At 48.4% G+C, this 23,414-nt stretch overlaps 2 protein-coding genes across 2 annotated transcripts in view; one reads left to right on the top strand and one right to left on the bottom strand.

Moving 5' to 3' along the window:
- LOC146201335 (uncharacterized) overlaps positions 1-23,414 on the bottom strand; it is a 155,600-nt gene that overhangs the window by 32,215 nt on the left and 99,971 nt on the right. The gene's annotated exons all lie outside the window — the stretch shown is intronic.
- Positions 4,721-9,549, top strand: LOC146201337 (uncharacterized). Its single transcript, XM_084591802.1, has 3 exons — positions 4,721-4,922; positions 6,246-6,853; positions 9,487-9,549. Exons 1-3 carry the CDS (start codon positions 4,721-4,723, stop codon positions 9,547-9,549), a joined length of 873 nt encoding a protein of 290 aa, XP_084447928.1.

Genomic DNA, 23,414 nt, shown 5'->3' with positions numbered 1-23,414 from the left:
CTCCTGGTTTACAGCTCATTTTGATAATGGCGGGCTAATTTATCCCTCTGTTGACCTAGCAAAGGCTGTAAGGGTCATGGAGGATGCATTCACTGCGTTTTTCAGTAAAAATAAGCTGCACGAAGACAGCATGCAGGAGTTTGCGCAGTGTCTGCACTCTTTGACATTTCCTCAGCTAGGGTGTCCCGAACACGGAAAAAATACTTTAGCAACAGTGCTTAGGTTCTACATTCTTTTACGTTTTCGATTCCTTGTGAAAGGTTTGAACAGAGAGCGTGAAGGACAAAGGCAGCGGCAGAAGTATTTGAAGCTGCGGCACTGCCAATAGTTCAAGGTAAAGCTCGAAAGTCGAATGCAGGTTTGCATAACTTGTATTGAGCATGTGTATTTTGTATCGTGTATTTGTACTGTCTTGTGTTGAGAAGCCGAAAAAAAAGCTCTTTCTCGGATGAAATAAAAGCTGAAATTGTCCCGAGTACCATTCTTTATTTCCAGATTATTGATATGTAAACGCATACGCATACTAAACTGTATGGCCTGTGATAACTGCTATCGGCAGGTGTGCCGTCTGCTTTTTCGCAGAAATGCGAAAGCAAAGAACAAAATACAGAACACAAATCGGAACCTGGCACGCGCACAATGCTGCGTTTTCTCTTCTGTAAATATAAAAACAAAAGACCTACAACGTCTTCACTCAGCATTGCTGACAGAAAATGTTGATATTGCCTGCGAAGAACCGGCGGGGTAGATAAGATATATTCTCCGCAACCTGTTGGCATCCGGCGACGCTCACAGGCAAGCGGTCGCACTGGCGTGCGGAAGCAGCACCCTCTTGCATAGCAGCGCCCCGGCACGGCCGCCGGCGGCCATCCCAGCCGGCGCGCTCGTCACACTAGCCAGTATATTCTGGGCACTATAGTGCTATAGTTGTGGCGTTATCTGCGGTCACTGCAACCATGACGTGACGGACACACTTCCGGTAGCTGCGAAAGTCGTCTGCTCGTGCGCTGCTCGAACTCTGTGCGGGCTGTTACACAGCTCGCCGCCCTAATCGGTTAGGTGGCCATTGCCCATTAAGTGCAACAACCGAAGCGACGCAGGGATCGGCAGAACGAACCTGCATTTACAAATATCCTATTTATATAACGTGGTTTCAGGAGTATCGGAGGGTCGTCCGACGAGGCGTCAACAGCACGGTCAAGCACCGCACGATGGCAGCACCTCCTCGACCGCCGTAAACACCGCCGCTGTGGCCCCTCCTCCCGCATACCGTTCGCGAACGACACGGCGGATCGTTAGCACCGATGTCCGAAATAAAGCGTGCTAAAATTTGTTGGCGTCTGGACTATTGAGCCGAATATCAAGTATGAAGCCCTCGTGAGGATCGCTGACCAGCAGCAAATTGCTGGTAAGAGCGATAGCCGGGATACAAGCTAGTTTCTGCTCAAACCAGCTGCCGCTGGTGCATTTCGGCTGATCCGATTTGCTCGTACTAGCTCTGCGATTAATGCGCCGGCAGAGTTAATCCTACAATTATTTTACTATGGCAGGATAGGAATCACTATAAGGCAGTTTCATAAGTAGACGATTTACGACAGCGTTGATCATGTTCCAAAGCGTCGACCGCCGCGGCTTCGAAGCGAAACAATGTAGGCCTTGCGACGACTAGGGACGGTCACGCACGGCGCCGGCGTTCACCGCGCTCGCACGTTCCACCCCCGCGGTAATTGTGTAACGTACCTCAGCCTGCTCGCAGCATCCCGTGCTGCAAGCGTTGCAAACTCGTGTACTTTCATAGCTAAGGCCGCGTATTTTTTGACGTTCTGCTCAGCAACAAGCCGTTCAAACGATACTGTAGGCAAGACAAGGCTTCAGTACGCAGTCGCTGCGCTGTCGGCCGTAATCGAAGACGTCGGGCGGCACCATAATCTATACATCGATCTTTAAATGTGATACAGTGGGCAAATGAATAACTTTGTGAAGCAGACCCGCTCGTACGTTTCCCGCACTCGGGCGCCGACGAGTAGCTTCCGTCAACAGACGCCGCCATAACCTCGGTTAAAGCCGCAAACTGAGATCGTCAAGCTCGGTTTGCGGTAACCGCGGTTAGTGGTGCAACCATGGTTTGGTCCGCCGTGTAACATAGGATAACCACGGGTTCGCGGTTACACTAACCGTCGCTGCGCGAACTGGCGAACTCCTCAGGCGTGTGCGAGCGAGGACGGGTTGGCGCGATTACGCCAGCGAGCGAGCGCGCGGCAACCGGAAGTTCGTCGAAGTGACGTATGTCCGGGCGGAGCTTTGAACTTGCTTGTATTCTTCGTTTTTTTATGGCTCCCTTCGGCGTACGAGTTGAGAGGGAAAATTGGAAGGGTCATTTTTAATCGCCGATATCTCTGGTGTTGCAGAAGCTAGATCGAACATTTTTGCGGGAGAATGGTGGGTGGTTCAATAAGTATCAGTGTTATGGCGTTGTTTACCCTTCTTTGTGACCCCTTTCAGGTGACCTTTAACTACCTTCCTCCGTCAAATTACTGCGCGACGAAGGCGAGGAGGGTAAGCGCAGTTGTGTGTGTCCCTAGTCCTTTGTCATTGTCTGCCAGCGCAGCGACACCATAACGGAGGCAAAAACTGGCTGGGAAAAGGAGCCCTTGCAGCGGCGGGAAACCCGCCAGGGCGAGCCGCCACGTCGAGGGTGGAAGAGAAAGAAGGAAATACGCGCGAGCGCGCCCGGTGCTGTCGGTGGGGTTGCGCATGACCGCGGTCATTGTATGGAACAGTCGCACACAGGTGATATTGTGACTCTGAACTCGAGTGAAAGACAAAGCACTTGCTGCTGGTTTCGGTTGGTTTCGGTTCATGATTGAATAGTTTTAGGGCGGAAAAAACGGACAAGATATTGTTACGGACGACAAGGAAGAAGAAACGGGCAGTGGCGCGTGCAGGAGCGCTCGCGCTAGGCCAGCCGCGAACATTCATTAAACGTCATCTACCATCGTCATCGGTCATGTTCTGTCTCCTGTCTTCATCGGCTTGCCGCTTCGTAACATTTGGTTGGAGGGGCGGCGTACGGCATCCCCATCCTCGCCTTGGAGCATCGACGCCACCTTCAAGCCGGGACCATCACCGAGGGCTCAGGGACATCGCCGAGCAGCTTCGCCCCAGCCCTTAAAGCCCAGACCTGAACAACAACTACCGCCCAGCCCCCAGCCCGGACCTGAAGACAAGGAGAACAGACCAATCAGAACCGAGATGAAGGACCCGAAAGACCCGAAGGAACCGATGGACACGAACACGCAACCCCCGCCCAAGCTGCCCGACGTGACCTCGAGCCATCGGTCTCATGGACTCTGGTGACGGATGGTTGACAGCTCCAAGGGCGGCGGATCACCGACGCATAAGACATCGTACCGGCAAGCCGTTCTATTCTTCCTTCTTCCTCTTCTTCTTCAAGCACCCAGACACGCCCATCATCACGCCATAAAATCATTAACATCGCTAAACTTCCTCGTCCACGATCGGGACGATCACTCGGTGGCCCCTGGTCATGTTACGGACGACAAGGAAGAAGAAGCGGGCAGTGGCGCGGGCAGGAGCGCTCGCGCCATGCCCGCCGCGAACATTCATTAAACGTCATCTACCATCGTCATCAGTCATGTTCTGTCTCCTGTCTTCATCGGCTTGCCGCTTCGTAACAATATGTAGGTAGGTGACAGGACGAAGCGCTTCGTCCTGTCACCTACCTACATATCTTGTCTGTTTTTTGCGCCCTCAAACTATTCTGGTGAAGGAACCGCGCCACTACACTTCCACCCGCCATTTTATTTGGAGGCTTGTGAAGCCTAGAAGGATCTACGTGTCCTATCTACAAACATCAGGCCCAGCATTTTGATATTATAGCGCCCGAAGAATAGGAAGCGCGATATCATAGACGAAGACGACGTTGCTGCTGTGACTCGCACGCGTGCTGGTTCCGCTACTGTAGCGCTGCCCTGTGCCGTTGCCGTGTTGACCCGAGGTCTCTGCTGCCGTCGTGTCCGTGTGCGTCAGGACGTGACATTGGTGGAGCGGCTGGGGAAAGAATGTCATGCAACACGACATTTGAGCTCTGCATTACGTCCTGGCCACCGGAATTTCTTGGAGTACGCAGCAGCACCTGAGATCCGCGCTAGCCGACCTAAGCAATGCCAAGCGCCAGTCTACGTGCCTGTAACACTAAGGACTGTCTCCACGTTCGGGGGCGATGGCCTGGATGACGTTGAAGACTGGATGCAGCTGTATGAACGAGTTGCTCGCCCCAACGGGTGTACACCGGATCAATATGTGCAGAACATTTACTTCTCGCCGGAGGCACCGGCGAAGTACTGGCTCGAGAACCACGAAGCTTCGCTGACATCTTTGGAGACGTGCAAGAGCGAACCCACGTTCGCGAACTAATGCCGACCACAGCATACCGAAGAGCTACTACAAACTCGTATTCAGGGCCCAGCGGAGAGCGTCAGAAGCTTCGTCGAGGACGTTCTGAGCTTAAGTTCTCGCGAAGACCCTAGAGCTAGCCGTGAAGTCATCCGAGAAGCGGTGCGCCGATTCCTCCCATCGCCAACGCAGCGGCAGGTTGCGTCGCACACGGACGTCATCCGGGGGGAAGTCCAACAGGCACTGGGCGTTCCTGAAGCGACAGCTTCGATGACTCCAGTGCAGGAAGCAGCAGAGATGAACTATGGTGCTGCGTTACGTCGTCCTGAGCCCCGACGTGAACTTCCAAGCCCTCGCCGCTACCGCCCTGTTCCCGAAAGCCACCGCCTGGCCACCGCCTGGTCACCACCTGGTCACCGCCTGCCAAGCCTACGAACGACCTTCAAGCCCCAGGAAGTGCGACGGCTCGAGGATGACAAACAATCGCCCGCTCTGCTTCTACAACGGTGAGGCCGACCACATTCTATGCCACTACCCATACAGACACATCGGCCTCTGCGAATTTGCAGTCGACGCCCCACGACCTCGCCCCGGTGAACGACCGCAAGAAATCGAGAACTGCCTGCGTAGCGATGAGTTTGCGCCCCCAAGCCGTCGGTTCAGGTCCCCATCGACGTACAGTGCCCTCTTTGCGTCGCCAGGCCGCAACTATAATGGCAGTACGCGAGGAAGGTCCCCAGGACTCCATAGGGAAAACGAAAGGTAGCAACCTTTGAACGTGAGGTTGCTAAATGGCGGAATAACGAAGATTCTTCTCCGCCGACTACGAGTGACGACGACGCCACTATGACGCCGACACTGTTTATGAAGGCTCCCTCGATGCGCCCAGACTTTATAGCGGCGCTGCAGCTACGCACGACGTCAACGTCCACGACGACGCGGCCAGACTCCAAGCTGACACCGCACCCAGCGAAGTGACGACGGTGGGCCCCGGCAGCGACCTCAGCACAAGACGTAGCAGAGATCGAACACCAAAGCCAACATGCAATAAGAGGACGCGAACAAGTGACCTGGGCTGTCAACGGGCACACGGTTAATGACTGCGACATTGGAACTAGGGTGAAAAAACACAAAGGACAGCGACAAAAGGTACCGACGGGACAGCACGCTACCTACGGGACACAAGCGTGCTGTCCCATCAGTACCTTTTGTCGCTGGCCTTTGTGTTTTTTCACGCTAGTTGCAATGTCGCAGTCATTAACGAATACACACCAACTAGCCCAACTGTCTTCCATGATCACACGGTTACTGCCTTAGTGGACAGCGGAGCTGACTATTCTGTCATCAGTGGAGCGTTCGCCGCCAAGTCCTATATAAAGGACATGAAGAAAGACGGCTATAAATCGAGATTCGAATGATATGGAAACGGAAACAAGAACTCAGCTGGCTCCGAAGGCAGATCGATCAAAACGGACATCAGCCTTCCCATCTTGCTCCTCTTCGTAGAGCTGACTGTAAACAAACAAAATTGCGGAAAGTGGAAACGGCGCCCCCAGTGGTAAGCGATATTGTACCATTTTCCACTCAATACCTACAAAGGTATGCGTGATTAGTATTTTATATGTTGTTTCTAAGATGCTCAGGGCCTCGACAGTTGTAGAAAGGATGTTTAATTGTTATTATATTTGTCGTAGCACTGCGCGATGTGCGTGTCCTATATAAAGGACATCAGGGCTCATTGGGTATAAACCATTGTATTGTGTTGAGTGCGAAGGCAAAGCATTTTTTTTGTAATGACAACTTTCTCTTGGATTCTTTTTCTATTGTAGAAGCTCGAATTCCGACCGGGTTGTTTTATTCAGCTGCAAAAAGGCTTCGATTAAGGCATGTGCACCTCGAGGATCCAGAAGTCATGTTTGCCTCTCTGAGGGATGGTGACGTGTTGGAGGTTGAAGATGCAAAGGAAGACGTGTGCGACGGGGCTAGTGAGGCACAAGAGGAGCAGTCGGCTTCCTCCAGCGATGATGAAGATGAGAAATCAACACAGGAAGAAAAATGGAGCACGAAAGTTTTCAAAACGCCAGCAGCCAAGTATCAACCTGAAGTGTCTGGTGATTATAAAGAGAATGATTCTGATGGTCCAGCGACCCCGTATGAGTATTTTTCTAAATATGTGCTGAAAAGCGCGTTTGTTGGCCTTGGGGACAAGACAAACAGGTATTCTGTTTGTCTTGTCTTGTTTGAAATCAGAAAGCTGATCTCACTGCATCTGGCGATGGGCATCTTTCTTTACCCACGCCTTCGCATGTACTGGAAGCCATCACTCAAATCTGAGCTTGTCTCAACTGTGTACATGTCCCGAAACCGGTTCAAAAAGCTGAGGAACTGCTTGCACATTGTTGATGTGAATGAAAGCCACAGCATCAGTCTCTGGAAGGTCAGGTCATTTTTAGTCTCATTTCGTGAACGATGCCTAAAAATGCCTTTAGAAGAACATTTTTGCATCGATGAAAAATTATCCCGTTCAAAGGAGAGTTCGATATCAAACGGTACATCAAAGGGAAGCCAAATCCATGGGGAGTGAAACTTATCATGTGTAGGGGTGTGTTTATTCAGCTGACGCAGATGGATCCAGCTGCTCGGGATGAACTCGCAGCGGGGCGTAAGGCGTAGCAATTCATACAGACAACGACCAACTTCTTCGTCCTCGAGCGCGCCAGCACGCGATGCATGGCAGTGGCTATGAAGACGGAGATTACCACACTGCACATGTTAGGCAGAGCCTCGGGGATTATCTACGACTTCCTCGTCTATCAAGGTTCGACTACGGAACTTATCCCAGCCGACAAGAAGGACTTCGGTGTGACCAGAGCTTTTGTCCTCTATCTTGCGAAGCGCTTTCCGGATGGTGATGGGCATAAACTTTTGTTTTGCGGGTGCATCGTGAGAAGACTATATATGCTGCAGGAACAATCCGATCAAACCGGACTGAGAAATGCCCGCTGAAACCAGAAAGCCAACTGATAAAGGAGGAAAGAAAGTCCTTTGACTGCATGGGAGGCAGCAATGCAAAAATCATCACGAGATGGATGGACAATAGGGCGGTAAACCTAATTTCCTCGGCATTATTGATGAGGATGAAGTTCCGTGACGGAGTAAAGCAGATTTGAAAGATATAAATGTGAACGCCCCGCAGCTGTTCGGGAGTACAACGTAATTATGGGAGGAGTCGACAAGACTGCCTCCTTGATCAGCTTGTACCGTACATTCGTTCGCAACTGAAAATGGACACCGCGAGTCATCACGCATTTCATGAACTTGTCCGTTACTACCTCGTGGCTTGAATACAGGCGCGATGTTGAAATTCAAGGGCTAAGCAAAGAAAATATGAGTTTACTTGAATTTACTTTAAGTATCGTGGAATGCCTAGCAAAACCTGATGGTACTTACAAGCCACAAAAACGTGAAAGACAATCGCCCTCTCCCCTGCAGCCTCTCAAAGGGCAAAACAATTTCTCAGCCCAGAGGCCTGTGTATGACGTGAGATACGACAAAATCGGTCACTGGCCCCTAATTACGGAAGACCAACAGCGATGCAAGATTGAAGGCTGCAAAGGGAGGCCAAAAGCGAAGTACGAAAAGTGCAACGTCCACCTGAGCATATCAAGTGCAAAGAACTGTTTCAAAGCGTTCCACACTCACTAATCAATGTTCAACATTAGCTACAACCCCTGAGCAAGTAGAATGTTTGTTTTCTACGTTCTAATTTTCATTGAAGCTTGAAAATAAAAAAGTTACACTAAACGTTCCTGTTTTCATTCTTGCAACCACCAAGCCCTGGTGTCCTAAATATAGGACACGACACTTTATTTTATACCAATGAAATCCTAGAACTTTTTTCTTTTGTGGATGTATTTCTTGAGTGATAGTGAAGCAGAATACTACAAAATAAAACCTCCTGGAGGGGCAAAAAAAATCAGGGCTGAAAGGGAAAGTGAGGACCACTTCCGCACCACTGGTGGTAACCTTTTATGCCTTCCGGGAGATGCACCGCAAGAGTGACAGTGAATGGACGTACTTATCTTACGAGCTTTGTGGTCTGCTCGCGAGATATTATCCTGGGTATAGAATTTCGCAGTACACATCGAGCGATCATCCACCTTCGATCAAAACCCATCAAGCATTCGGCGGACAACGCCATACCTAATACGGCTACTTCGATGCAATATACCGCTTTCAATGTTCTCGACGAAGAATTGACCATGTTACCCCGGTCAAGGGTGGTAGTCTGCATGGGTAGCGCTGACATCGAGACCGCTGAAGGCATCGCAGAAGGAAAAACCCAATTGCTTTTGAAACGAGGTCTCGGTATTGCAAGAGGCATCGCCAATTTCTGGGGAGGGCAAGCTGAAGTGCTGGTGACGAACTTCACCGAATAATACCGGCATCTCAACTAGGGCACGGCGATCGCTTTTCTCGACGAGCTAGCGACACACGAGATGTATTCGTCCAATCCGAACAACAACCACCCGGAGAAATCTGGTTACATTAATCGTCAACCCAGCATAACCCCGGTGCGGAGAAGACCAAATTCGCAGTTTTCTTAAAAGTTACAGTTACCGCTTTACAGCTACAAACGCCATTGGAAAAGCACCGCATTATCACTAGCGAACACGACCAACCTCTTCGTCAGAGCCCCTATCGGGTATCCCCGCAAGATCGCCAAGCCATCCGAGATCAAGTCGATGAAATGCTTCGTGACGACGTCATCCGGCTATCTCAGAGATCCTGGGCAGCAGCCGTCGTCCTGATGAGGAAGAAAGACGGAACACATCGTTTCTGCGTTGATTACCGATGCTTGAATAGCATAACGAAGAAGGATATCTGCCCGCTTCCCCGCATCGAAGACACACTGAACCGGCTCTTACTCCAGTGAGACGTGATGTTGGGCTAGTCGGTTCATGGTTATAACACAACAGAACAGCGTGAAGGAAACGGTACAAGAAGGCACGAATACACGCGCTTTGTGTGTGTGTATTCATGCCTTCTTGTCCCGTTTCCTTCGCGCAGTTCTGTTTTGTTATAACGGCTGTTATAGTCTACGGACCTGAGGAGTGGGTACTGGCCAATTAGGATCGACGAAAGAGACCCTGAGAAGACCGCGTTCCTCATACCAGACGGCCTTTTCAACTTCAAGGTAATGCCATTCGGCTTCTGCTCCGCACAAGCGACATTCCACAACCCGGTAACGAAAAAGCTGTACGCCGATTCCTCGACTGTGCGCATTTTACCGCCGATTTGCCACGGAATTTTCGCGCCTCGCCGAATTGTTGACGCCGCTTACAGAGGCAGACGTGCATTTGAATGGGAAGCACCGCAAGCGGAACCCTTCGAGAGACTTAAGCGCCACCTACAGTCCCCTCCTGCCCTAGGCCACTTTGATGAGAACGCCGAGACTGAGATACACACTGACGCCAGCAGCACGGGTCTAGGCGCCGTTCTCGTTGAGAAGAATGCCGGACAGGAGAAGGTAATCACCTACGCTATCAAGTCCCTCTCAAAAGCTGAATCCAATTACTCAACGACCGAAAAGGAGTAACTCGCGATTATTTAGGCCAATTCGAAGTTCCGTCCGTAACTCTACGGTCGACCTTTCAACGCCGTAAGCGATCATCATGCGCCCTGCTGGCTCGCTGATTTCAAAGATCCATCCGGTCGCCTTCCTGGATGGAGCTTACGTCTCCAAGAATACGCCACCACAGTTGTCTACAAGTGAGGTCGGAAGTATTCTTACGCAGACTGTTTGTCCGGGCTGCTGGGGATGTCCCCCCGGAAGACAAAGACGATGTCTTCTTGGGACCGGTAAGCGCCAGCAGTTTCCTTCAACAGCAGCTCTCAGACTGAGTTGAGGGGCCTGGCAGACTACTTAGAAGGAAAGATCGCTTCTTCTCCTGCTGTGTTCAGACGTCAGTTGTCATCCTTCGCGCTGAGTAGCGATGTCCTCGTGAGGAAGAACTCCGCGCTCAACAAGACAACATACCTCCTCGTCGTACCTAGGGAACTCCGGAAGGAACGTTTGCAGGCATTCCACGATGAGCCGACCGCAGGACACCTCGGTACGTCGCGAACGTTCCATCGCATCCAAGAGAGGTATTACTGGCCGCAGCTGCCTGCCGAAGTTTACCATTATGTATAACGTGCCGTGAGTGCCAGCGACTCAAAAAGCCCCCGATCAAACTAGCTGGGCTACTGACCTCCATACTGCCCCCTACCAACCCCTTTCATAAAACTGGGATCGATCTGCTTTGGCAGCGGCAGTGGCCTCGGAAACACGGAAACACTAAACTATCTGTCATATACTTGCAGCGTACCGCTGCACATGCGTGAACTGCGATAGCAAGTTTCTTCAAGGGCTACCTGCTGCGGCCGACTGTGCCGTAATCAATTTCTGGGCCAGCCACGTGATCTGGCGCTTGACCGCCTGTCACTGATTGTGGGCTTCATAAAGGGACACCCAAGTCTACCAGAGATCACTTTGGCAGTGGCCTCGGAAGCACGGAAGCACTAAACTATCTGTCATATACTTACAGGTTGGTGTTGAATTTTTAGAACAAAACTGTTTTTACCCTCATTGCTGTATTATTGCTGCTGCTGCTGCTGCTGCCAGAGGTGTTGCTATGTCTGATTGCCCGGTACGCGAAGATGAGGTAGTTGATACCGATGAGAGTGTATCGTGTACGGCATGCATGAGTATTTTCACACGGGCAAATGTGCCGGAGTAGCTGCAGCAACTCTAAAATCGAAGGGAGACGTTTATCGGAAAAGCTGGAGGTGCACAAAATGTAGGGCGCCTAAGGCCCGTTCACAGAGTGAAAAAGTGTAAGAAGAGCCTAATTTGCGTGACATGTGGACCGTGCTTCAGGCTTGATAGGTTGAAGCACGGTTCTTCTGGTTGATACCAGAAGCTTGAAGTTTTGATGCCACTAAAAGAAGCTGTTGACCTTATTGAAAATGCTGTGCAATTCATGTCAACCCAAGTTTCAGACCTGATAGCACGTACGGGTGCAAACGAACGTGAAATCAAGGATCTCAGAGCGAAAGTTCTAAATACGGAAAGACTAGACAAAAAGGTTGAAACATTAGCTTTCCAAATGGATGAGCTTGAATGGTGCAGCCGCCGTCTTAACCTCGAATTTCACGGGGTGCAACAAAGTGAAAATGAAAATCTTCTTGCTGAGATCAATGCGATTGCCGTCCAGAGCAGGCTTCCAGAATTGTCTGATGGTGATGTGGCAGCGGTGCACCGTTTGCCGTCCAAGCAAGATAAAGTGCCTGGTACTATCGGCCGTTTTGCAAAGCAGAGTGTAAGAAACCCATGGTGGTCAAAGAGACGGAACATTTCTGGGAAAAGTAAAGATGTGCATATACTTGAGAACCTGACAAAACGAACACGGGCGCTGTTGAGACAGGTGAAAGACTGGGCCAAAGCAAACAACTATAAATTTGTTTGGCACAGCAATGGCAAAATTCTGATGAGGCAAATGGAAGGCGCATCAGCAATAGTCATCTCAGGTGCGAGTGACCTAGACAGGTTTGTCCGAGGTTGAAAAACGGCAGCATTTTCTTTTTTAGTGGATAAGGATCAATATGGCGAACATCCAGAATACACTTTCTTATGTGTTTCGTAACAAGTTTTTAAGTGAACTTGGCACAGACTTGAGAAAATCTTTTAAATGCCTTCATCTCAACGCACAGTCCGTTAGCAACAAACAACTGAATTTAACAGTACAGAACTGAATGCACAGTTTGAAGTGATAATGACTACAGAAACCTGGTGTACAAATGACTCAGAGAACTTTTTCGTCTTGCAAACTATCAGACGTTGTTTTTAAACCGCAGCTAAAGCCGTGGAGGCGGTGCTTTTCCAGGAAAGCTGGGAACCGCAATTTACTTTTTCTGGGCCTGATTATCTTTGGTTTCACAAAACACAGTGTTGTATGTTACCGCCCACCACGGGGCTCTGTACCCAGCTTCCATTCGTTTTTTGATTCCCTGTTTTGTTATGTTCGGGACACAGACGCGAAGCTTGTGTGTAGTGTGATATCAACATCAACATGTTAAGTGATCATAGATACAAAAAAGATATGGATTTATTGCTACACGCTGTCGTGACGCTGGGGCTATGTCGACCCGGCCTTCACTTGGTAGCGTGCAGAGACTCGGGGTTGAAGTAGGATTGAATCTTCGAAGTTGGTGAAATATGTACAAGCAGGTTTAATGGCACTTTGAGAAACTTATTTACAAGATTATTTACACGAAAAAGAAGGGTACATCAGCAAAATGGCAAGCGTTAAGAGTTCATAGCGAGAAGCGACTGGATGAGCCGTTTACCCAGGGCTCAGAGCGACATTTCGTGCTCTGCAGCGTCCTTAAAACCCCCTATGTCCAGCCCCTCTCTGAAGATGCTGACCAACCAAATCCAGGGCACGCCCCTCAGGTATCGGCATCCAATCGAACACATCACTGCACTGATGGTCTGAAGCACTGACTGGTCCGGCATTCATTCGTTGGGCGTGATCACTTGTTGGCGGGAAAAGCTTGGGAACGGCGAGGAGAGGAGGTACATTTCTATTCTTCAGCAAAGAAACCACAGGCTGGTTCTGACAAGTGGTTTTACTTCTCAGAAACCCGAGTGCACGTGGCGCCGCATCCGCTCCCAGCATTGTCCGTTTTCGACAATTGCAAATCTTTCCTGCATTCCTGGGAAATCACTTAATGGCTGTATGCGTCATGCTCCTTTCTTGTCCTGCACGTCAGCGGACATGTCACTCTGTCGTCTCCTTTGGAAAGTAGGCATTCCTCACTGGACGATAGGGCTTATCGACTGGAAGGGTGAACAAAAGAACGAAAGCACTTCCTGCATTTCCCGCAGGGGGACGTTTCTTTGTGTTTTTCCAGACGTTCTCTTGGCAGGGTCAATTTTGGCATTTGCAGAGTGTCCACAAAGCAAAACAGGCTTACAAAACAGGATTCCTTGAAACAGGCTCACTTAGAGCCATTGGACCATCGACACATATTCACAGCACTTATCCATGCCCACAGGCGAACAATAGAGCGCGCAAATGCGGATGCTTGGTCGTAACAGCCTCCTCCCCCGCCAGAAGAGTCTCGGAGGGCAGCAGTCCCAGCTGCTGCATGAAGAGACGACTTAATGGCCTGCACGTGAACGCTTGAAGCTCGCTGTTGCTTGTCGCGTTGTCTTGATTGTTGTAGGCCAAATTGCTCGAGCTGTCTGAAACTCAACCACATGTCGAAGCAAGCACTCGGCTCCCGTCTGAAGAAACCAGGTCAAAAGAAAACTGCCATTGTTGTTCGAGAAAAGCCCACTCTCAAGACGTTCAGGACCCACGTATTCCTAGAAAACCAAACGTGCTGCTTTACATAGCCACACATATACAAGCGCACGAAAAAAAAAAATAAAACCTGATTATCAATTTGGATACATGGTGAGGAACACCTCGGACTGCTTAGAAACAGCGGCTAAGCGCGTCCGCATTCCCATTTAACTTCCCCTTTTTGTATCTTATTTCAAAATTGTACTGCTGTAAAATCAGGCTCCACCTAAGAAGGCGACTGTTCTTTGATGTCGCAGTTTGCAGCCAAGCCAGGGGACAATGGTCCGTCTCTACGGTGAATTTGGCCCCTCCAAGATAGCACTGCAATTTTTGAATGGCCCATACAATGCAAGCGCACTCTTTCTCTGACGCGCAATAAGCCCTCTCTCTAGAACTCAGTTTTCTGCTCAAGTAGAGCACGGGGTGCTCATTACCGTCGTCATCTCTCTGGCAGAGAACAGCACCTAACCCTCGATCACTGGCATCACACTGGACCGTGAATTCTCGGCCATAGTCTGGAGCTCGCAATACCGGACGGCTAATCAGCACAGCCTTCAGGTTTACGAAGGAGGCTTCCTTTTGTTCGTCCCAGACTACATTTGTCGGTTCTGTCTTGCGGAGAGCGTCGGTCAGAGGGCTAGCCAAAGCTGAATAGTTAGGGATGTAGTGATTGTAGTACCCAGTCAGACCCAGGAATGCTCGAATTTCCGTCTTCGTGCTCGGCCGCGGGTAGTCTGCTACCGCAGAGATCTTAATCTCGCTGGGTTTCCTGAAACCTTGACCTACATTGTGACCCAAGTAGTCCACGGTCGCCCTTGCCAGGCAACATTTCTCGGCCTTTACGGTTAGTCCAGCTTGACGCAAAAGGCTCAGTACAGCTCTTAGATGTACCATATGGTCCGCCCATGAGTCGGAAAAAACCGCAATGTCGTCTAAATAAGGCACCGCGAATGTTTCACACCCTTTTAAAACCCTATCCATGAGTCGGGAAAAACAAAATGGAGCATTTTGGGCTCAAAAAGCCCGAAACTCATCATTGTTGGCTGGTAGCTGCCCGTCGGAGTGACGAAAGCCGCGTATCTGCTGGCGCGTTCAGTGAGCGGTACTTGCCAGTATCCTCGAGTAAGGTCCAGCGTAGTCACATATGCCGCTCTACTGACCTGTTCTACTCTCTCCTCAATATTCGGAATAGGATACACTTGATCCCTGGTGAGAGAATTTAGCTTTCGGTAGTCTACCACAGGCCTAGGGTCTTTACCTGGAGCTTCTACTAAGATCATAGGCGAAGCATAATCGCTTTCCGAGGGTTTTATTACTCCCAATTCCAGCATGCGAGTTACTTCCCTATCCAGAATTTCTCTTTGCCTTGGAGAAAATCGGTAGCACCTTGATCGCACTGGCACGTCTGAAGTCAGCTCAATATCGTGCTCAGTCAAATCAGTTCTGCCTGGCCTGTCCACGAAGCAGGCCTCAAACTCTGTTATTATCTCGCCCAGATCGGACAGCTGGGATTTCTTTAGTTCTCCTCTCTGCTCCGTCTTTTTGAGAAGCTCCTGAGCGTTGCTTCCTTTTCCGCTGAGGCAAATCAAGTTGTCCCCCATCTCCTCGGGAAGGTTTAACGTTAGATTTACCACGGCTTTCCTCTGCACATAAGGCTTCATAAGATTGCAATGATAAATGCGCACTTCTTTACGCCTACCGGGAATTTTCACTGCGTAGTTAGTGTTAGAAAGCTTTGCAACGACTTCAGCCGGTCCTTCCCACTGTACTTCGAGCTTATTCTGCCTTGAACTTCTCAGCAACATCACCTGGTCCCCGATACAAAACGTCCTTTGACGGGCTGTCTTATCATAGTACACCTTGGAACGAGCCTGGGCTGACTTCATGCTGGCCTCAACGAGTTCCTTAGTGTTATGTAAGCGATTCAAGAGGTTCAGAATGAATTCTAATACTGTTGGGTCTTCTCCGCGCCCCTCCCAGGCTTCGCGCACCATTCGCAAAGGTGAGCGCAGTGACCTTCCGTACACCAACTCGGCTGGGCTAAATCCAGTGGATTCGTGCGGCACTGACCGCAAAGCGAAAAGCGCTGCAGGCAGGCAGGTATCCCATTCGCGCTTGTTTTCATAGCACAGTCCCCTCAGGACTCGTTTGAGAACAGAGTGCCATCTTTCTACGCTGTTGCTCTGCGGATGATGGATCGAGCTATGCACTACCTTAATGCCGCATCGCTCGAGAAATGGGGTGGTGAGGACACTCGTGAAAACGCTACCCTCATCACTTTGGACCTCGGAAGGGAATCCAACTCGTGCAAACACTGACAGCAGCGAATCCACTACACTCTCGGACGTCACCTCGCGCAGCGGAACAGCCTCTGGAAACTTTGTGGCTGGGCATAACATAGTGAGGATATAACGGTACCCTGACTCTGTCACAGGAAGTGGCCCAACTACATCTATTACTAACCGGTGAAACGGCTCGGTAATGATCGGTACTAACACCATCGGAGCTTTCCACTTATCTTGCACCTTTCCAACCCGCTGGCACGTGTCGCATGACCGTACAAAATTTTCCGTGTCCTTAAAACATCCAGGCCAATATTATTCTTGCAACAGCCTCTGCTTTGTTTTCTTTATTCCAAGGTGACATGACCACGAGCTGCCATGGGAAAGTCGCAGTAAGTCTCCGCGATACCTTTGGGGAACGACTAATTGGTCCCGCTCTACTCCGCGCTTATCCTTGAATAAGCGATACAGCAGTCCCTTTCTCATCTCAAAAGAAATGTTCTTTGCTGTCTTAGTGGCGCGGTGGCGCTCTCTTATCTCCTGTATCTTGGGATCATTGGCTTGCTCCATAGCTAAGTCCTCTCGAGTTCCACTTAAAAGTCTCGTGAGATTACTAGACACTGGCGGCAAGAGGTTACTCTCAAGAACGTCCTCATTCCGCGTCTCATCAAGCTCACTTTCAAGTTGACATATCTGAGATGCCTCGCTCTCAAAGTTTTCTGACCTGCTATCTTCCGCATTTACCACTGTTTTAACTGCCGTTTCCTCCGCTGTGGATTTTTCTGGAATGAGCAGTGTAGCTAGTTCTCGCGCCTTTGAACGTGTTAAGGCTTGCACAACTCTGTCTCCGAAAAGGATGCCCCTCTTTCGCAGCAGCATGTCCGATTTGTTGGAGAACAAATACGGATAGCACTTAGGAAGCTTTCCTGAAACGGCAGCCTCGGTTGTTAATTCGCCGAAAGGGCCCTCGATGACCACGTTCGCGATCGGCAAGCACACACTCTGTTCCTCAACTACCTGTCGGATCCATGCACACTGTCCTGTATAGTCGGAAGGCGATACATACGCCGGATGGACAACATCCATCGTTGCGGCCGAATCGCGCAGTACCTTGCAAGGCTTCCCGTTGACTACTAGGTCATGCAGGTAGGGTTCTAAAAGCTGCATATTTTCATCGCAGTCCCTGACATACGAGAAAGCAATCTTTTCTTTCCGGCAGTTGACGGCAATGTGACCCTGCTCATTACACCTAAAGCATGTGAGCGGCTTCCTAGCCTCAAGCTTATTCTTTGTGTTCTGCACGTTGGTCACTTCCCCACTTTTCTCACTGCCGTCCTTTCTAGGGAATTTGCCTGAAGAAACCTTCATTTCTTCGTTTCCAACTCTAGCAAAGTGCCTTTCCTGACGGTTTTTCACACTGAACTTAAGACTGCGGGGCCTATCCACTGCTGGGTTGCTGAATTGTCGGCGCGAAGCATACTCCTCAATGAGTTCGGCAGCTTCAGTTGCCGACTTAATGTCGCCTCGGTCCTGTAACCAATTTCTTTCTTTTTCTGGGAGGCAGGTATAAAACTGCTCCAAAAGAATTCGCTCGACTACAGCTTCCCTATCACTGTAGGAATCAGTGCTCTTTAGCCACTCGCCCAAATTGACTCTTAAATTATACAGGAATTCAGGGTAACTCTCGTCCCTGGACTTAGTAGCGTTCCGAAAACGTTGTCTGAACGCCTCGGCGCTAAGCCTATACTTTCTCAGAAGGCAAGCTTTGACCTTCTCGTAGTTGTCCGCGTCCTCCTTGCTTAGCCGCGCGACAACCTCCGCTGCCTCGCTGGGCAGAACCGTCAATAATCTCTGAGACCAAGTGTCTCGCTGGAAGGACAGTTTTTCGCAGGTTCGCTCAAAGTTAGCCAGATACAGACCGATATCCCCTGTTATCACATATGGCTGCATGTACTTTGACATCTTGAAATCTGCCTCCTTGTTGAGATGAGGTACCGCTAGCTGGGGACAATCGCCCGACCTCTTGCTCAACTCTAGTTCTAATTTCCGGAGCTCAATTTCTTGGTCCAGCTTTTTTGCTTCTCTTTCAAGCTTCTCACGTTCGTGCTCCCTTTCCTCTTTTTCCCTCTCAAGTTCACGCTCACGCCTCTTTTCCTCTTTTTCCCGCTCTTTCTGCTGTCTGAGCTGCTCCTCCTTTTTTTGGGCGATGAGGTTCCATGCTTCACTGAGCTCCTCATCATCGGCTCCCAAATCTGTGATTGCCTTTATAATCAAAGGTTTTCGTGCCAAACCTCTTGTATCAATTCCCAATTCCTCACACAATTGCAACAGTTCCGGTTTCTGCAGCTTTTGTAGGTCCGTGATCGCTCCGAGTGTCGGCTACTTCCAAAACAACAGTGCAAACTACCAAACCTAAAGGCGTTTCAACACTTTTTACCAGTTCTAAAATCTAACCCTGTTCTAGAACCTGGTCCACATCAGAAGAAAAGCCAAGCACTCACCCACACATGCGATCGATGTTCCGAGCTGCTCTCTTGTTGGCCGATTGTTGCGCCTGCTTGTTGCTTGAGATGCCACCTCCGATCACAAGATGTGGCTTGTAGATTCTGATCCACCTCGAATCACCAGATGTTGTAGCTTGTAGATCCAGATCCCACCTCCAGTCATCAGATGTTGTGGCTTGTAGATTCAGATCCCAACGCTGGTCACCAGTTGTCGTGACGCTGGGGCTATGTCGACCCGGCCTTCACTTGGTAGCGTGCAGAGACTCGGGGTTGAAGTAGGATTGAATCTTCGAAGTTGGTGAAATATGTACAAGCAGGTTTAATGGCACTTTGAGAAACTTATTTACAAGATTATTTACACGAAAAAGAAGGGTACATCAGCAAAATGGCAAGCGTTAAGAGTTCATAGCGAGAAGCGACTGGATGAGCCGTTTACCCAGGGCTCAGAGCGACATTTCGTGCTCTGCAGCGTCCTTAAAACCCCCTATGTCCAGCCCCTCTCTGAAGGTGCTGACCAACCAAATCCAGGGCACGCCCCTCAGGTATCGGCATCCAATCGAACACATCACTGCACTGATGGTCTGAAGCACTGACTGGTCCGGCATTCATTCGTTGGGCGTGATCACTTGTTGGCGGGAAAAGCTTGGGAACGGCGAGGAGAGGAGGTACATTTCTATTCTCCAGCAAAGAAACCACAGGCTGGTTCTGACAAGTGGTTTTACTTCTCAGAAACCCGAGTGCACGTGGCGCCGCATCCGCTCCCAGCATTGTCCGTTTTCGACAATTGCAAATCTTTCCTGCATTCCTGGGAAATCACTTAATGGCTGTATGCGTCATGCTCCTTTCTTGTCCTGCACGTCAGCGGACATGTCACTCTGTCGTCTCCTTTGGAAAGTAGGCATTCCTCACTGGACGATAGGGCTTATCGACTGGAAGGGTGAACAAAAGAACGAAAGCACTTCCTGCATTTCCCGCAGGGGGACGTTTCTTTGTGTTTTTCCAGACGTTCTCTTGGCAGGGTCAATTTTGGCATTTGCAGAGTGTCCACAAAGCAAAACAGGCTTACAAAACAGGATTCCTGGAAACAGGCTCACTTAGAGCCATTGGACCATCAACACATATTCACAGCACTTATCCATGCCCACAGGCGAACAATAGAGCGCGCAAATGCGGATGCTTGGTCGTAACAACGCTAATAGACTTGTGAATGTAATTAAAGAACCAACAAAAATCACAACTAGATCATCATCGTTACTAGATGTAATTATTACGAATCTGGACATTAGTGCTGTAAACTCAGGTGTACTTATTTCAGATGTGAGTGACCATCTTCCCATATTTTTTTTGCTTCAAACAAAAAAAGCGAAAGAAAATTAGTCAGACATTTTCTTTTCAGGATATTACCGAGCATAACCTCTCTGCATTTAGGAACTCCGTAGCTGATGCGAACTGGAATACTATTCTCTCGGAAAAGGATGCCGAAAAAGCATATGAGACTTTCATGAACACTTTGAAACCCATTTATACTGCCTGCTTTCCAATAAAAACACTGAAACAAACGCGGCGTTGTCGAAAGCCTTGGATTAGAAAGGAACTTGTTACCAAAATAGACACGAATAATAAGTTATATCATAAGTTTATCAAAACTAAAGATGCAAATGACCTGAATGCTTTTAAATCTTTCAGAAATCGTTTGGATAAAGCATTAAAAAAGGCCAGAAAGGATTACTATACCAGTAAATTTCAATCAACACGTGGTCGTACCGATATTGTGTGGAAAAACTTGAACAGCCTATTAGCCTATAAACAAGAAAAAGAACAAATTTCGGCTATAAATGTAGTCGGGAGATCTTTAACTGGTCAAAAATTAGCCGATTAGTTTAACAGCTCTAGAAATATGTGCCCACAGAATAATCTTAACGATATTCCTTGCAGACTCGATACTATATTTCTTAGCCCTGTTGATGACTGTGAAATAACGGCGACTTTCAACGATCTGAATAGCACAACAGCAACCGACATCGATGGTTTAAAAATGAAACCTATCGCTTACGTCATTGACTTAATCTCGCCCTATGTTTCACATATAATAAACTTATGCATATCTAATGCTGTGTTCCCTCGTCGCATGCAATCTGCGCGTGTCGGTGCTTTTTAAAATAGGCGATAGGAATGATTTTGGTAATTATAGGCAGATATCCGTCCTGCCCATATTTTCAAAGTTGGTAGAAAAAGTTATTCACGAACGTTTAATATCGTTCGAAAGTAAACATCGCATAATAACTGCTTCACAATTTGGTTTCCGAAAACACTTATCCACAGAACTTGCACTGCTCGAAAAAAAAAAGAATACGTATTAAGACAACTAGAACAGAGCCGGATAGTTATCGGTATATTTATAGATTTCACCAAAGCATTTGATATGATAAACCATGACTTGCTGCTCCGTAAACTTGATTGCTATGGTATACGTGGGCGCGCTGCATCACTCTTGAAATCATATCTGAGACACCGCAAACAAGCAGTTAGTGTAAACGGTTTTCTTTCTGAAACTCTATCCATCTCCAGTGGTGTTCCGCAAGGAAGTATATTAGGTCCGTTTCTTTTTAATATTTATATTAATGACATCGTCCGCATTGCACCATTCGCAAAATTTATTATTTACGCTGACGACACAAGCATATTTCTATCCGGCGATAGCGTTGACAAGTTAATAGATTCAGCCAATAGCACATTAACTCAGTTAGACTCATGGACACAACGAAATGCACTTGAAATAAATATTACTAAAACGAATGCTGTTTTCAGAGCTAAGAAAAAAAAAACAAGTCTATTTTACCAGAGACATATGTTACAGGTCTGTTCCTTTAGAAGTCATATCATTATTCAAAATATTCGGTGTTACCTTTAACGAAAAAATGAGCTGGGATGACCACGTCGATCATCTTACAACAAAACTATCACAGGTTATCGGTATAGTCTGTCGTTCTCGTCATGTGTTACCGACCAATGTGAAGATTACATTATATCGATCCCTGTTCCATTCTCGCCTAAATTATGGAATTTTAATCTGGGGCTCGACAACAAAGGGAAACTTGCGAAAACTACATGTGCTACAAAAAAGCTTTTTACGCATAGTTGAAAGTGTACCACAATTTCATCCCACCAGTCAATGTTTCTTAAAGCACAAAATAATCCCAGTAATAAAGCTACCTAACTACGCGCTATGTCGTGCTTACAAAAGAGAAATTTCCAAAAATACATGTTTTCTTCGCTCACTGGCTAATCTACAAAAACGAGTACAAGCATACGCAATCCGCAATCTAGATCCCTGGAACCTTAACACATACCGGACCACATACGGGCTGCACAAATTGGAAAATAGATTGCCCCGCTTACTTAATCAGTTATCGCAAGGCAATATTATCCTTTCAGAGGCATCATTCCAACAATTACTTTCATACTTTCTTTCTTAAAACACAGGTTCATCCGATGATATGTTCTTTTTTTTTGTGTGTGTGTTTATTTGTTTGTTTAAAAAAAATGCTTTCAAATGTGAACATTTCTGCCAACGATTTTTCTCTTCTTTCATATGCTTCCGCTATCTATTTCTGTGCTATGTATTGCTGTGAATGTATTGCTTGTGTTATGTATTTATTTCCCGTATTCTATAATCCAAAACAATGCATTGTATACATCAGGCAGTGTTGTGTTGTTTTTTTTTTCTTTTTGTTTTCATTTCTACCCGCTATTATTTATTATACATTGATTAATTGCTTCCCAAATGTTTTTATGAACTGTGATAAGACCGTTGATGTACCATTGCCAAAGTGGGGAGCTTGAAGCCTTGTCAAGCTGCCGTAAGGCAGCTTTTACTCCAGGCTCCCGCCATCATGTAAACGTTGATGGTAAATAAAGTTGTTATTATTATTATTATTATGGCCGCTTTCCGACTTCATCTGCGGGTAAAAAGTGGATCATCTTGGCCACTGACTACCTTACCGCTACACTAAAGCAAAAGCACTGCCTAATGGTAACATGGCAGAAGTTGCCAAGGGGTTCGTCGAACGCATTTTGCTACCACACGACACGGCGCCCCCGAAGTGCTCATCACGGCGAGGGGAACATCATTTACAGCACAGCTGACGCAAGCCATCCTGCAGTGCGGTGACACAAGTCATCGACGAACGACTGCGTACCATCCTCAAACAAATGGAATTACGGAGCTACTAAAAAAAAAACGATTGCGGACATGATTGCGATTTACGTCGACGCCAAACACAAGACCTAGGACGCTATCCTGCAGTACATAATCTTCTCGTATAACACGGCCGTCTAGGGGACAACCAAGGCCTTCAGCCTTGTGTACGGCAAGGAGCCCACGATGACGCTCGACGCAATGCTGCCACACGTAACCGACGAGGAGAACATGCATGTCGCCGCCTACTTCAACGTGCAGAGGAAGCCCGAAGATTCGCCCAGATGTGCATTAAAGATCAGCAACGAACGGACGCCCGACGTTACAACGTACGACGACGCGATGCTGAGTACAGGCTGGGAGATCAAGTCTGGGTTTGGACGCCGATTCGCAGCCGCGGACTGAGCGAAAATTTACGCCGATGCATGGGCCGTACAAGTTGCTTCGCCGACTAGGACAATTAACTACGGGGTCGTTCCCAATGGCGCGATCGCCTCTTAGCGGCGCCGAGCGCACCCAGAAATCGTGCATGTTGTGCGCCTTAACCAATACCACGCGTGCTAAAGGCTATTCATGTTAACTTCCAGATGTTTATGTTAATTCATGTCTGTTTATTTGA

Source organism: Amblyomma maculatum, chromosome 2, assembly GCF_055883805.1.
Source record: "Amblyomma maculatum isolate TAMU_Amacu chromosome 2, ASM5588380v1, whole genome shotgun sequence".
Taxonomy (NCBI): domain Eukaryota; kingdom Metazoa; phylum Arthropoda; class Arachnida; order Ixodida; family Ixodidae; genus Amblyomma; species Amblyomma maculatum.
This window is presented reverse-complemented; position numbering and strand designations above follow the sequence as displayed.